At 57.1% G+C, this 14,376-nt stretch overlaps 1 protein-coding gene across 1 annotated transcript in view; it reads left to right on the forward strand.

Moving 5' to 3' along the window:
• Positions 1-11,267, forward strand: part of PAG1 (phosphoprotein membrane anchor with glycosphingolipid microdomains 1) — a 119,251-nt gene extending 107,984 nt beyond the window's left edge. Inside the window, exons 6-8 of the mRNA XM_054708668.1 lie at positions 3,954-4,540; positions 6,207-6,266; positions 10,360-11,267. Of these exons, the coding sequence (XP_054564643.1) occupies positions 3,954-4,540; positions 6,207-6,266; positions 10,360-10,704 (992 nt within the window). The 3' untranslated portion in view covers positions 10,705-11,267. The remainder of the gene's footprint in view (positions 1-3,953; positions 4,541-6,206; positions 6,267-10,359) is intronic.
• Positions 11,268-14,376: the final 3,109 nt, after the last annotated feature.

Genomic DNA, 14,376 nt, shown 5'->3' on the forward strand with positions numbered 1-14,376 from the left:
TCCCCCATCACCTCTCCCTCACAGCCCCTCCCCCATCACCTCTCTCCCTCACAGCCCCTCCCCCATCACCTCTCTCCCTCACAGCCCCTCCCCCATCACCTCTCTCCCTCACAGCCCCTCCCCCATCACCCCTCTCCCTCACAGCCCCTCCCCCATCACCCCTTTCCCTCACAGCCCCTCCCCCCTCACCCCTCTCCCTCACAGCCCCTCCCCCATCACCCCTCTCCCTCACAGCCCCTCCCCCATCACCCCTCTCCCTCACAGCCCCTCCCCCATCACCCCTCTCCCTCACAGCCCCTCCCCCATCACCCCTCTCCCTCACAGCCCCTCCCCCATCACCTCTCTCTCTCTCACACTGCCCCTCCCCCATCACCCCTCTCCCTCTCAGCCCCTCTCCCATCACCCCTCTCCCTCACAACCCCTCCCCCATCACCTCTCTCTCTCTCACTGCCCCTCCCCCATCACCCCTCTCCCTAACTGCCCCTCCCCCATCACCTCTCTCCCTCACAGCCCCTCCCCCATCACCCCTCTCCCTCACAGCCCCTCCCCCATCACCCCTCTCACTCACAGCCCCTCCCCCATCACCTCTCTCCCTCACAGCCCCTCCCCCATCACCTCTCTCCCTCACAGCCCCTCCCCCATCACCTCTCTCCCTCACAGCCCCTCCCCCATCACCCCTCTCCCTCACAGCCCCTCCCCCATCACCCCTCTCTCTCAGCCCCTCCCCCATCACCCCTCTCCCTCACAGCCCCTCCCCCATCACCCCTCTCCCTCACAGCCCCTCCCCCCTCACCCCTCTCCCTCACAGCCCCTCCCCCATCACCTCTCTCCCTCACAGCCCCTCCCCCATCACCTCTCTCCCTCACAGCCCCTCCCCCATCACCCCTCTCCCTCACAGCCCCTCTCCCATCACCTCTCTCTCTCAGCCCCTCCCCCATCACCCCTCTCCCTCACAGCCCCTCCCCCATCACCCCTTTCCCTCACAGCCCCTCCCCCCTCACCCCTCTCCCTCACAGCCCCTCCCCCATCACCCCTCTCACTCACAGCCCCTCCCCCATCACCTCTCTCCCTCACAGCCCCTCCCCCATCACCTCTCTCCCTCATAGCCCCTCCCCCATCACCTCTCTCTCCCTCACAGCCCCTCCCCCATCACCTCTCTCTCTCTCACTGCCCCTCCCCCATCACCCCTCTCCCTCACAGCCCCTCCCCCATCACCCCTCTCTCTCACAGCCCCTCCCCCATCACCTCTCTCCCTCACAGCCCCTCCCACATCACCCCTCTCCCTCACAGCCCCTCCCCCATCACCCCTCTCCCTCACAGCCCCTCCCCCATCACCCCTCTCCCTCACAGCCCCTCCCCCATCACCCCTCTCCCTCACAGCCCCTCCCCCATCACCCCTCTCACTCACAGCCCCTCCCCCATCACCTCTCTCCCTCACAGCCCCTCCCCCATCACCTCTCTCCCTCACAGCCCCTCCCCCATCACCCCTCTCACTCACAGCCCCTCCCCCATCACCCCTCTCCCTCACAGCCCCTCCCCCATCACCCCTCTCACTCACAGCCCCTCCCCCATCACCTCTCTCCCTCACAGCCCCTCCCCCATCACCTCTCTCTCTCACAGCCCCTCCCCCATCACCCCTCTCCCTCACAGCCCCTCCCCCATCACCCCTCTCACTCACAGCCCCTCCCCCATCACCTCTCTCCCTCACAGCCCCTCCCCCATCACCCCTCTCCCTCACAGCCCCTCCCCTATCACCCCTCTCCCTCACAGCCCCTCCCCCATCACCCCTCTCCCTCACAGCCCCTCCCCCATCACCCCTCTCCCTCACAGCCCCTCCCCCATCACCCCTCTCACTCACAGCCCCTCCCCCATCACCTCTCTCCCTCACAGCCCCTCCCCCATCACCTCTCTCCCTCACAGCCCCTCCCCCATCACCCCTCTCCCTCACAGCCCCTCCCCCATCACCTCTCTCCCTCACAGCCCCTCCCCCATCACCTCTCTCCGTCACAGCCCCTCCCCCATCACCCCTCTCTCTCAGCCCCTTCCCATCACCCCTCTCCCTCACAGCCCCTCCCCCATCGCCCCTCTCCCTCACAGCCCCTCCCCCATCACCCCTCTCCCTCACAGCCCCTCCCCCATCACCCCTCTCCCTCACAGCCGCTCCCCCATCACCCCTCTCCCTCACAGCCCCTCCCCCATCACCCCTCTCACTCACAGCCCCTCCCCCATCACCTCTCTCCCTCACAGCCCCTCCCTCATCACCTCTCTCCCTCACAGCCCCTCCCCCATCACCCCTCTCCCTCACAGCCCCTCCCCCATCACCTCTCTCCCTCACAGCCCCTCCCCCATCACCTCTCTCCGTCACAGCCCCTCCCCCATCACCCCTCTCTCTCAGCCCCTTCCCATCACCCCTCTCCCTCACAGCCCCTCCCCCATCACCCCTCTCTCTCACAGCCCCTCCCCCATCACCCCTCTCGCTCAGCCCCTCCCCCATCACCCCTCTTGCTCACAGGCTGCAGGGATGGGGACGAGGACCCTTTGGGACCTTTGTTCTGCCTGCACAGGTTGGGCATTTCCCTGAGGTCTCAGTCAGTGCACTGAGGGGCTGTGTTTGAACTTGGCATCTGAGTCTTGGGCACATCCTTGGGACCACTGTCCCGCCCCTGCCTCTCATGGACAAGAGCCACTGTGTGTGTGCGTGTGTGTGTGTGTGCGTGTGTTAATGCACATGTGTGTGCACATGTGTGCGTGTGTGTGCACATGTGTGTGTGTGTGCGTGTCTGTCTGTCTGTCTTGCGCCCCGGGTGCAGAGTGCCCAGCTCGGAGGGTGGCGGCCAGTGTGCTGGCTCACGGGCACTCAGGACTCCCTGGGCGCTCAGGACTGACCAAGGCCACACTCCAGGCCCATCCGTCCCGTGACACGGACGCCTGCACCGGACGGCAGAAACTCCCTGGTGACGGCAGAGCCTTTAGAACGGGGGTGGGGAGTCCAAGGGTTGGGGTCCGTCCTCACTTCCCTGGAGCCCCACAGGGATGCTTTCTAACCCCCGAGAGACGGGTGTTCTTTCCAAGATGAGCTGAGCGCTGTATTCATTCCTTCTCTCACCTAGTGTTTCAGGCGACAGCATAGCGAGGTGCCTGCCACGTGCCCGAGCCTCCCTGGGCCCAGCTAGAGCACCCAGCCTCGTCATAAAGAAAAACAGGCTAACATTGTCAGTCACACACTCATGCACCTGTGAAAAGGCTACACATCACATAAAGCACATGGCAAGGGAGATGGTGAAGTCACGCACGATAAGTACGCATGGGTGTGGGGTATGAATGCATAGGGGAGTGTGTGTTTCCACGTGCAAACCCTCACACCTCAGGCCTGTGTACCAAGACTGCCCTGGACACGTGGCATTTGGGGACCTTCCCGGCTGGGTCAGTGCCGAGGGTGGCACCTCGCCGCTCCTGGCCCTCCTGGGGCCCTCCCTCCGAGGTTCCCATCCGGGTTTTCCAGGTGGAGGTGGAAATGGGGCGAGGGAAGGAGACCTGGTGTGCAGGCCGCTCTGTGACACTGGTGTATGGCGTGTTTTTCCCCGTTATTCCCATCGCTTCTGCCGAACAAAAGGGGGCGCCAGGAGGGCCAGGGAGAGCGGGCACCAGACCTGCCCGCCGTTGGGGCGCCCACCGTTCAGAGTGTGGCCCGTGACCATCACTGTCACCCTCTGGCACAGGACCTCTGCCTACGGGGTCCCCCAGGGGTAACCCAGGGGGTGGAGGTCCCGGAGACCCAGGTGGGTAGCCCAGACTCTGACTGTTGTCGGGAGGACGTGGTGAACTAAGACAGCGGACTGACAGGCGGGCGCCTGGGCCTTGCAGCCCCGAGTCGCACACCAGTAAGCACGGCAGCGATTCCCTGAGATAATAGTAATTTCGGGGCGTCTTTCTCCCCTTTCCGTCCGCTGCAGTCGCCTCGGAAGGCAGTGCCGGGACCTGCGCGCAGCATTACGAGGAGGTGCTGGCCCCGGCCTCCGACCCGCCGGACGCCCAGGACGGCTCGGGGAAGCCCAAGGGCCACCAGAGCCGGGAGCTGCCCCAGATTCCCCCCGACAGCTCCGTGGACACGCTGGCCAGCGCCGGGGGCGTGGACGGGGACCCGGGGGCGGGGGCCGAGGGGCCCTACGAGGTGCTCAAGGACAGCTCGTCCCAGGAGAACATGGTGGAGGACTGTCTGTATGAGACCGTGAAGGAGATCAAGGAGGCGGCCGCGCCCCCGGGCAAAGCCCCCAGCGGCGGCGGCCGGTCCAGGGCGGCCCCCGCGCCCAGGGAGCCGCGGGCGCCCCCGGCCCCGGGCAGAGCGGACTTCGCGGAGTACGCCTCGGTGGACAGGAACAAGAAGGGTCGGCAGAGTGTGGACGCAGACAGCGCTCTGGGCCCCGCCCGGGACGCGGAGGAGGAGGCCCCGCCGCCGGTGCCCGCGAAACTCCTGGATGAGAACGAGAACCTGCAGGCGCAGGACCGGAGCGCCGCCGAGGGGAGCCGCGAGACGGACAAGGTGAGCGCCTGTGGCCGCCGGGGTCGGGCTGGGCTCCTCCTGCCGTGTTCGGGGAGACACACACACACACACACACACACACACACACACACACGCGTGTGCGGGGCAGGGAGGGACGGGCGCTGTGTTGGTGGGAGCTGTGTCGGCCCTCTTCCCTCCAGGTGGTGAAACACCGAACACGCAAGCTCACGAAAGAGCTCTCTCCCCCAGCACCGGGCCCCTCTCCTGAATGTCTTCCCGTGTTTGCGTCGTGTGGAATCGGGGCCGCGTGCTGCTTTCTCCCTTTTGAACCCGGGAAAGAAGGAGAGAGGCCCGCTCCTGGCCACGCAGTCCGCGCCCTCTGCCTGCCGTCTCCTCCGGCGGCCAGGCGGCCTCTGTCCTCTCGGGTCCCAGTCCTCAAAGCAAGGAGCAGGCACGGGAGACCACTCCTGGCGCCGCTGGTTCTGTCCGACTCACTTTGTGCTTTTATAAAAACCCCGTAAGAGAGGTTCTGTGAAAATTTCTGAACAATGGCCCGCCCCTCCCGTTCAGCTATTCAGCAGAGCTCTGAGTGCCACGGCCCGCCGGCTTCTGTGCTTCTGTGGCCTGGCGTGTGAGCACGGTCCGCGGGCATGCGCCTGTTTCCGTGGGATTTCACCAGGCGTGGTCTTCCGTAGGCAGCTGGTATCTAATTACTATTTTCTGCCCAGAAAAAAGCAAGCTTGCTTCGTAGGTTTTGGCAGGAAGGCCACGTAGGGGTCAGTCCGTCAGGAGTAGCTTTAGACCCGTCTGGAGTTCATGGTCAGAGGTGACCTCTGGCTCTAAGTCATTCCCCGCAGTGTTTGCACTTTGCAGGTTTTCCACGAAACCCGCTGTCAGAGCACCTACGGAAGTGATCATAGTCGTGAAATACAAACAGTCTCACGTTTGCCCTTTGCGTGGTCAAAGAGAACGACGCGAATGTAAAGTGTTTGTCCGTGAGGGTGGGGTTCCCGGGACCAGGGAGCGCTGAGGGTCCGGTGGGACTGGAGGCTGGCTCTGGAGCCTGAGCCAGGGGAGCAGAGAGGAAGGGCCCCGGAGAGGCGGACGCTGGGAGGGGCCCCGGAGGAGTCGGGAGGGTGGAGCGGCTGTGGGCTGTGGTTCAGGGTACGAGGAGGTCCGGGCTGTGGGGGCTGGGACATGAGCGGTGAGGCCGTGTGGAGGAGGGCGGTGGGGGAGGGCGGGGAACTGAAGGCTGTTTGTTGAAATCGGGGAGAATGTGCGTGAGAGGGGACGTGTGTGTGAGAGGAGCCGGGAGGGAGCCTGCCGCAGGCGCAGCTGCCTCTCCGCTGGCTCTGATGTCCCGACGGCGCGGGGATGTTTCTGTGACGCCTGCAAACTTAGGAACTCAGAATCCAGGCATGCCATAAAGAAACAGTGTTTTTATTATCAATTCTTCACTGATGACCAGTCCTCCACGGACACCGATTCCAATACAAAAGTGGAAGAAATATCTGCTACTGTCTATCCAGAAACATCACAAAATGGGCTTCTTATGTGTGTATTCCTCTGGAGCTTTGCATACTTTCCTTTATTTCCTAAAAGTCATCTGAAAGCATTCTTATAGAAAGAGGCGTCGGCGCACACAGGAGGAAGCCGGGCATCGACCTCACACCACCCACCGCCCCCGTTTCTGTTTTTCTCACAGAGGTTCAGTGCCCTGTCGTACAAGTCCCGCGAGGAAGACCCGACTCTCACAGACGAAGAGGTGAGTGTTGTAGCTTTCTAAAGAGAGTTTATTGATGTTTAGAGAGAAAGGGAGAGGGAGAGAGAAAGAAAAAATCATTGGTCTGAGTGCATCGATCCGCTGCCTCCTGCACTCGCCCTTCTGGGGATCGAGCCCACAGCCCGGGCATGTGCCGTGACCCGGAATCGAACCTCTTGGTGAGGGGATGAGTCACACAGGCCAGGGGAGTGTTACAGCTCTTGAGTCACCAGGAAGCCCCTGTAGTCAGACCAGAGTCCCTCCTGGGTGCACCCACGTCGCTGACCCTTCGCGTGAGGGGCTGAGCGCTCTCCGACCCGCGGGAGCTGGGTCCGGGTGCTGGCTTGGCAGTGGCTCAGATGGAGGGACTGGCAGGTGGGTGGGCAGGTCCCTGAGTAGAGGAGACCGAGTGGGAAAGGAGGGTCAGGAAAACCGGGGGGCGGGGAGGAAAGAGGAACGAGAGAGGAACTTAGGAACGAGAGTTTAGTCGGCATTCCGACGTCCTCACGAGGAGGAAGGCCATCGTGAGTTGGAAAAAACAGGAAATTGGAACGGGGTGGGGTGTGGAGGGGGTTGACCAGCAGGGAGACTGAGGTAGCCGCCTCGGCGAGGGGGCTGCAGGCAGAGAGCAGGGCCCTTCTGGCGTGAGTTCCGGGCCGGCTGCGCCAGGGGTGCCGCCAACAAGGGCAGCTCGCAGGTTCTCCCCGCTCCGGCCGAGGACGCGCTGGTTGAAGGTGCGGGGAGCGTGAGTGGTAACGGCCAGCTCGCCTGGCTCAGAGCTGGGCGCCCTCCGCGGTCCGTCGGCCGCAGGTGGCTGCCCTCGGACCCGGCGCAGGGAGTCCCGTCTGCATGTGTGGGTGGCGGCGAGCGCCGGCAGCGCCTCCTGAGCGGTCTGCGTGAGGATGGGGCCACCGCCACTGCGGCCCGGGGACAGGATCAGAGGCTTGCCCGGGTGATGCCGCCCACCCTCAGGGCCCTCCCCGGGGAGGCACCTGCCATCTGGCCACCTGGTTGCACAAGCCACACCTGGGCGTCATCCTTGATACCTTCTCCTCATCGTCCTCAGATGCAGCCAATAGCCACGTCCCTCCATGCCTCCTCCAAACGGTTCTTTCGTGTCCCGCCTCCCTCCCACAGCCCCCTCCTGCCTGGGCGGGCGGTCCCTGGCCTCCCTCCGGCATCTCCCACCCTGTGCCAGAGCCCCCCTTTGGGACAAGAGAATAGAATGTAGGAGAGACCTGGAAGCGAATCCTATTAAAATAAACCAAGACCATGTGAAATTTTAAATTATGAGAACATAATCTACAGACTGAGTAATGAAAATGAAAGATTTTAAAGAGAAAAATTGCAAAGCTAGATACATTTTAAAGAGAAAAATAATCAAAGCTAAGGCCTCGAAGAGAAACCAGTATGCAAAATAGAAACCATAGTCACAGAAGACAGATATTCAAGAGGAATATTAGGAGACGTGAGAAACTCTTATAAGGAAGTTCACAGTGACACTCTGCATGCTCTGCTCCTGTCCAGGGATGATATCAGGTTCCAAGTCAGTGGAGGAGCCTGTGATTGGTTAGAAGAGTTTCTTCCAGGGGAAGGACCTGGAGGAGAGGAGCAGGGCTGGAGGGGAGGGGTCGGTGTCGCCTTTACAGCGCAGGAGAGGCTGTGTCTGTCCTGTGTGACCCCTGAAGATGAAGGTGAGCTTGCTGGCCCCCCATCACCGGCACCCATGACTTACACCTTTGTAAGCTGTCCACATTCCGGCTGGGACTACTTTCTGGATGAAGAGTTCCATGTGTTAGCAGTCACTATGAAAAGCAGACGATTTACTAGTATTCATTCTTCCTAAACTCAAAGAAATTGTGTCTTCATTCTGAGAGTCCTTTTTCCATTAGAACCTCTAAGGTGAGAATGTTCAGTGAACAGTCGTCAGAATAGTCAGACCACCCAAGACTGCTCCTGTGCCTAAACCTTCGGGTCGTCCAGGCCTGTGGGGCTGTCCTCAGCAGATGACCAGGCAGGACGTGGTCATCCCGGAGGCCCGTGGCCTGCAGAGCTCCCCCCTACCCCCATCCCCCCGCGGGGGCCCTGTGGAGGCGGCAGAGCCCTCGGCACGCGCAGGCCGAGCGCCTGTCAGGAATCAGGAAGCATGTTCCTTATTCCTGGGTGTTTGGATAAATCAGTCACGGGGCCAAGGAAGGATCTCTATTTCCAACCACAATTTCTAACACAAAATAATAGCCCAGACCGTCTCTTAATCTGCACATCTGCGCTCCCATCACCAATGCAAACTAAGTCGCTCTCACTGTTGGAGCCTCTGTGGGTACGTTAGGGACACTGAGCAGCTTGGAAGACAGCCCGATCCTCACATAGGAAAGAGTTCCCATCACTGATTACCTCCAGCTCCGTTCCTCGGTTAGCTGGTTGGAAATGAGAATGAATTTCTCACTGAAGTTTCTGTGAGTGTTTGCTTAACCAGCAGCACGTGGTGAAACCCAAAGGAATGGGCCAGACTCTTACACACACGTGTGTGCACTGCCCAGCAGAGCCCGGGACCCGACTCCAGCCACGCTGTGCAGGCCAGGCGAGCCAGGCCCACTTCCTGGCTCTCACACTTAGGGCGACAGGCCGGCCGGCCCCAGGTCTCTGCCTCCGTGGTTCTGGGCACAGAAGTTGCCTTTCTTGTAAATTTCTGGATCCTGCGGCTGCTGGTTCAGTGCCCACAGAGTGAGAATCACTCGTCTCATGCGTGCTTCCTGCCTTTTTTGTAAAGCAGTAGAGCCCCTTTTCAGCTGAGAGAGCCTTCCGATGTAGAAAGACTGCGTCCCTCCAGGGGCCTCGGGCTGCCCACACCCTCTCCTGCCTGCCACAGACCAAGAGAGCCGGGTCTTCATGGGCTTGTGCTGACGTGGCTGGTCTGCCTGAAGGTAGTCTGTGTAATTGTTCTCTAGCAATGCGTGCCAGACACTGAAGAACCCATTTCTGGGCATTTGTCTGAAGGAAGTAAAATCACTGTCTCAGGAGGCATCTGCACCCACATGACCTGCAGCGCTGGTCACACAGCCGAGACCTGGGAGCAACCTCAGTGTCAATCTACGGACAAATGGACAAGAAAAAGTGGATTTGATATACATGTCAAGTGTTCAAGTGGAATATCCAAGTAGGCATACACAGTGGATATTATCTATACTAATAAAAGAGAAATATGCAAATTGACCGTACCTCAGCGAAGCCCATCAGCCAATCAGGAGTGAGTATGCAAATTAACCCAACAAAGATGGCAGGTTAATTTGCATACACAGGTGTGGAGCGGCCAGGCAGGGTGGGACACCTGCTATGAGGGGGAGGACAGGGGGCGGAGGGAGCTACAGGAGCGGTGCTCCGGCTGGGAGCGAAGACTGCAGGCTCCCGGGTGGCCGGGGAGCGAAGCCAGGGGAAGGAAGGCCTATTCTTGCACAAATCTTCGTGCAACAGGCCTCTAGTTCAGCCATAAAAGAAGGAAGTCCTGCCAGTTGTGACCTTGAGGGCATCTGCTAACTGGAGTTACCAGACAGGGAAAGGCAAATATTTTATGTTCTCAAATACATGTGGCATCTAAGAAAGCTGACCTCACAGAAATAGAGTGGGCTGGTGGTGGCCAGGGGCTGGAGAGATGGGAAGTGGGGAGATATTGGTGAAAGGCTACACACGTCTGACTGACTGCAAGATGAACAAGTGCTGGGAGGCGGTGCCCAGCCTGGGACGCTGTGTCTGTCCTCCTGTGTGTTCTGTGCTCAGAACTGTTCAGAGAATAGAGCTTAAATGTTACCACCACACCCAGAAAATGGTGACATGTAATGGCGGTATTCCCTAACCTTATTGTGGCAATCATTTCACAACATAGATGTGTATCAGATTGTCGGGTCGTATCCCTTAACCTGACACACGTTGTATGTCGGTTACATCTCAATGAGCTGGGGGTGGGAATCTGATCCGGGCTCTCCACACCGGTTCTTAAAGGGACACACACACTGGGTGCTCAGTCTCCAGTTTGTCACTAAAGCGGGGAGGGGCGGTCCGGCTTGAAGGGTTTCTATTTGACTGGCCCTCTGTCTTCTAGATCTCGGCCATGTACTCATCTGTCAATAAACCTGGGCAGTCGCTCAAAGTGCCCGAGTCCAGCGACACCTGCAGCCCAGGAGCTGCCCGGAGGTCCCCGTCGTCCTGCAATGACCTCTACGCGACCGTCAAAGACTTCGAGCAGCCTCCCAGCGGCGCGGGCACACTGGGCCCGGCCGCGAGGCCCCAGGAGCCCGAGCCCGACTACGAGGCCATCCAGGCTCTGAGCAGAGAGGACGAGAAGGCCCCCCTGGAGACCAGCGGCCTGCGCGGCCCCTTCCCGAAGGAGAACGACTACGAGAGCATCGGGGACTTGCAGCAGTGCCGGGACGTCACCAGGCTCTAGCAGCCCCGGTCCGCGGATCCGGGACAGGCGACCAGGCACTGTCCCCTCCGCCTCACGTGCTGCTTCCCTGGCCGAAGGCAGTGAAGACTCCAGGACGGAACAGGAAGGCGCACACCTGGCTGCGCCCGGTGCACCCGCCTGCCTGGCACGGCCACACCCAGCACAAGTCCCCCTGTTCCCACACCCTGACGGGTCCCAGCGTCAGGGGATACGCCGTTCGGAAGAACCAGGTTCCCTTCTGCTCTTGTGGCGTCTGCTCTGGTCCCCTTGAAATCTCCCCCTTTCTACTGGCTCCTTCCAAGGAAACCGCCCACAGGGCTCGGCCTTTGCCTTCAATGCAGGTGTTTTCAGGTGGTGTTTTCAGATCTGTGGTCACTGCTACCGACGATCACCCAGCGTCTTCTGGGGACGCCCTCAAGGGTCTTGGGTCTCCGTGCCTTCTGACCCGGGCACGCCACGTCAGCAGCTTCTCCCAAAGGACTTGAAGTCACTTTTAGATGCTTTATTTTATTTTTCTAGCCAAAATGTCCCCCCTCTCCCCCCCCCACCCCCCAGTGTTTGAAACTTCAGAACCTTTGCAGTATTTGCGGTGAATGCTGTGGTACTTCCATACTTGTTGGAGCCCAGAGCCCATTCCTCCGCACACGGCTGGATGCCGTGATGCCGCCTGGCAGGGCTGTGGACTTGACCGTGGGTCTCTGAGGATCTGTGCGGCCACACCAGCTGCGCCGGGCCTTACGTTCACGGCCACCCTAAGGTAATCTAACTGAGATTAAAATGTAAACATTTATTTTTGTTATCTAAATTTATAAGATGTTTTATGTTTAATGCCTAATTTCTAGAAAGTGTCAGAAAAAAATGTATATTAACTATTTTGATTTTATGTACAATGATTTATACTCTCATTTTGAAAAATCACCACAAAGCACATAAGCTAGGTACTTACTGTCGTCATTATCGTTTTTCTAACTAAGTATTTAAAACATTGAAGGTTTTTAAAGACTCAGACTTTTCAAATGGTACTTGGAGCCCTTGGTCAAAATCATCTAGCTCTCGCAGAAATCAGTGGGATAACCATAAATGGTCGTTTTCAGTGGTTTGTGATGGGAAATGTGTAAAAATTTGAGATGGTGAAACGGGGAAGAAGAACAAAGCCTGACTGAGGGCGCCTGGGCCGCTTCCCCAGGGCTGCTCCGCGGCGGGCCCGGGGAAGGCGGCGTGGTGAGCTGTCACCGGGGAGCAGTGTCTGCCCGATTCTCTCCCCTTCGCTTTACAAAGCTCGGTGTTTGCAGTAACTCAGGTTGAGAGATCAGCCTGGTTTGAAGGTAACCGTCTCTGTAGAGGTTATGAGGCCAACGGTGGGACTTGCTCCCTTTTCATTCTAAAAGGAACCCCGCTGACGTACAGTGTGGGCCGGGCACAGCGACGGGGTGGCTGTCCAGCGGCCGCGGGCACCTGGGAGGGCTCGTCACTGGTGTGTCGTCACTGCTTACACCTTACAGTTCAGTATTTCATAAATCCCATCACTCTTACTGTATTTGTTGCAAAATCTGTGCTACAGCCTTTGAATTGGACAAAAGCCATGACTTCTTTCAAAAGGGTTTTCATATTTAAAGGCTACAGTTTAAATGTATGAAAGGCAATCCTCAAAAAAAATTTGCTGTATCGTTAAAATTCAACTTTGGCATCCATATTAGGCATTGCATTACAATAACTTGGGTTATGTTAAAATTATACAAAAAGATAAAAATAATTTTTAGGAAAACCTTTTCATCTCCTAAATCAGAATTATAAACTTATCTTGCCTAAAAATAGGATCTTTGTCTTTGTTCAGATATTTGTTACATTTAAAATAATTTTTCCGCTGCTTTGACTATTTCTCAGATACAGTGAGCAGAAAGTGTCACCTGTTGGATGTGAAACGTTTGGGTCCGTGCTGTAGGTGTGTCCACATGCCGTGTCCCCTGCCCGCCCCACATCGCACTGTTCTAGCACACTCTGGAAGGTGCTGCTCTCCTTCGGGGGAAAAAGCAAATTACTGATTTATTTGCTCTCAAAATCCAAGAGTTCATTTGACTTGAGAGCTAGTTAGCAATAGGTAGTCAACACAAAGACATAAAACACAACCTCTGTTTCTCATAGTGGATTTTCATTTTTTTAATTGGAGCATTTACTGACTTTAACCAGTAACAAACCATATATATGTGAGATATATATCTATATCTATATATATATGAGATCTATATCTATATCTATATCTATATATGTATATACACCTACATATAGATATAGATATAGATCTCATATATATGTTCTGGTGCTTAATTAATCAGGATACATCCTATTATCCTATTTAGTGTTTTGAATGTTTATTTTACAGTGTGAAGACTATCATCATAGAAGCAGGACAGAAACAATTCCCCAATAGCTTTCACTTGATAACAGTAGGAAAACCTTCTCAAGTTGCCCTCATTTAATTTTTCTAATGAATGAATTCAGATTTTAAATCAAGTCCATAGTTCCTCCAGCTGTACAGCAGTGGTCCTTTAAGTAGTTCTATTGTCCATGTGACTCAGACAGGGGTTGGAGAAGAGATTTGGCCCAAAGCTCCAAGAGCCAGGACGGGCACAGTGAGGGGGCCCACAGGTCGCAGGGCAGAGCCGCTCCAGGGGGCCATTTCCTGCACTTTCCTCAGAAACCACAGGATCCGCAGGCGCAGTGCATGAGCTGTGGGAGGCGACTGCTCTGAGCTGACGGCCGGGCTGGAACCCCAGCTGCGGTGCAAGACTGCACCAGGACTTTGTAAAGGAGTTGGCGACAGCTTTCAGTGCTTCTTGTGTCAACGTGACTCTGCAGGACCCGGGGATGCCAGGCCCTGATGGTGCCCGGCCAGCTTCGGCGGGAAGCCATGGGTACGGTGGTAACTTCCCGGAAGTCCTGGCAAGCTCACTGCGCTGTGTGATCGGGCAGCGTTAACGTGTCACGTGTGCTGTTGATAAACGATCGATGTGAAAATGGGAACCTGTGTCTGTGATGTCACATGAGGCTGCATTCACAGCGGCCTGGACCTCCCTGGGCCTGCGGCGGCGTCTTCCGCTCTGAGTTGTACCTTTTCTTCGCTAGGCTGCTTCTGACCAAGGCGCTGGGCAGGTGTTCACACTTAGAAAGCGTTTGACGAAGAGATCAGTCCAGAAACCATGATAAAAACCATGATGGAGTCTTCATCCGGAATGACCAAAGGAAACTAAATGAAATCATGGCCCCGGAGAGAACAGATATTCCCACTGCTCTCTGTTTACATCCCGTCTCCATATTTAAAAGGATTTCGTTGGTTTTCCAGACTTTTCTTTCATTTAACCAGGAAATGGTAGTTCAGACTCCTCGTCATGCCAGATGAAATGACAAATGCAATTTTTGTTAAAAAGGCAATTTTTTCAAATCTTTTAATTTGGTGATCATTTATCTTAATGAGTTAGATTACTTTTTCCCCCCCGCTCACCACTTACATATACATGGCTATTTTTTTTTTTTTTTTGATGTATTGGGCTCTGCATCTCTCAGATCACCTTGTGTACTGGATTATAAAGGCTGGTAATTGTTATTCCTCAGACTTCTGTATGTTAAAGTGGCAACAGTAAATTTTTTGATGTTACCTTTTAAATAATGGTGTGG

Source organism: Eptesicus fuscus, chromosome 19 (assembly GCF_027574615.1).
Source record: "Eptesicus fuscus isolate TK198812 chromosome 19, DD_ASM_mEF_20220401, whole genome shotgun sequence".
Classification (NCBI taxonomy): Eukaryota; Metazoa; Chordata; class Mammalia; order Chiroptera; family Vespertilionidae; genus Eptesicus; species Eptesicus fuscus.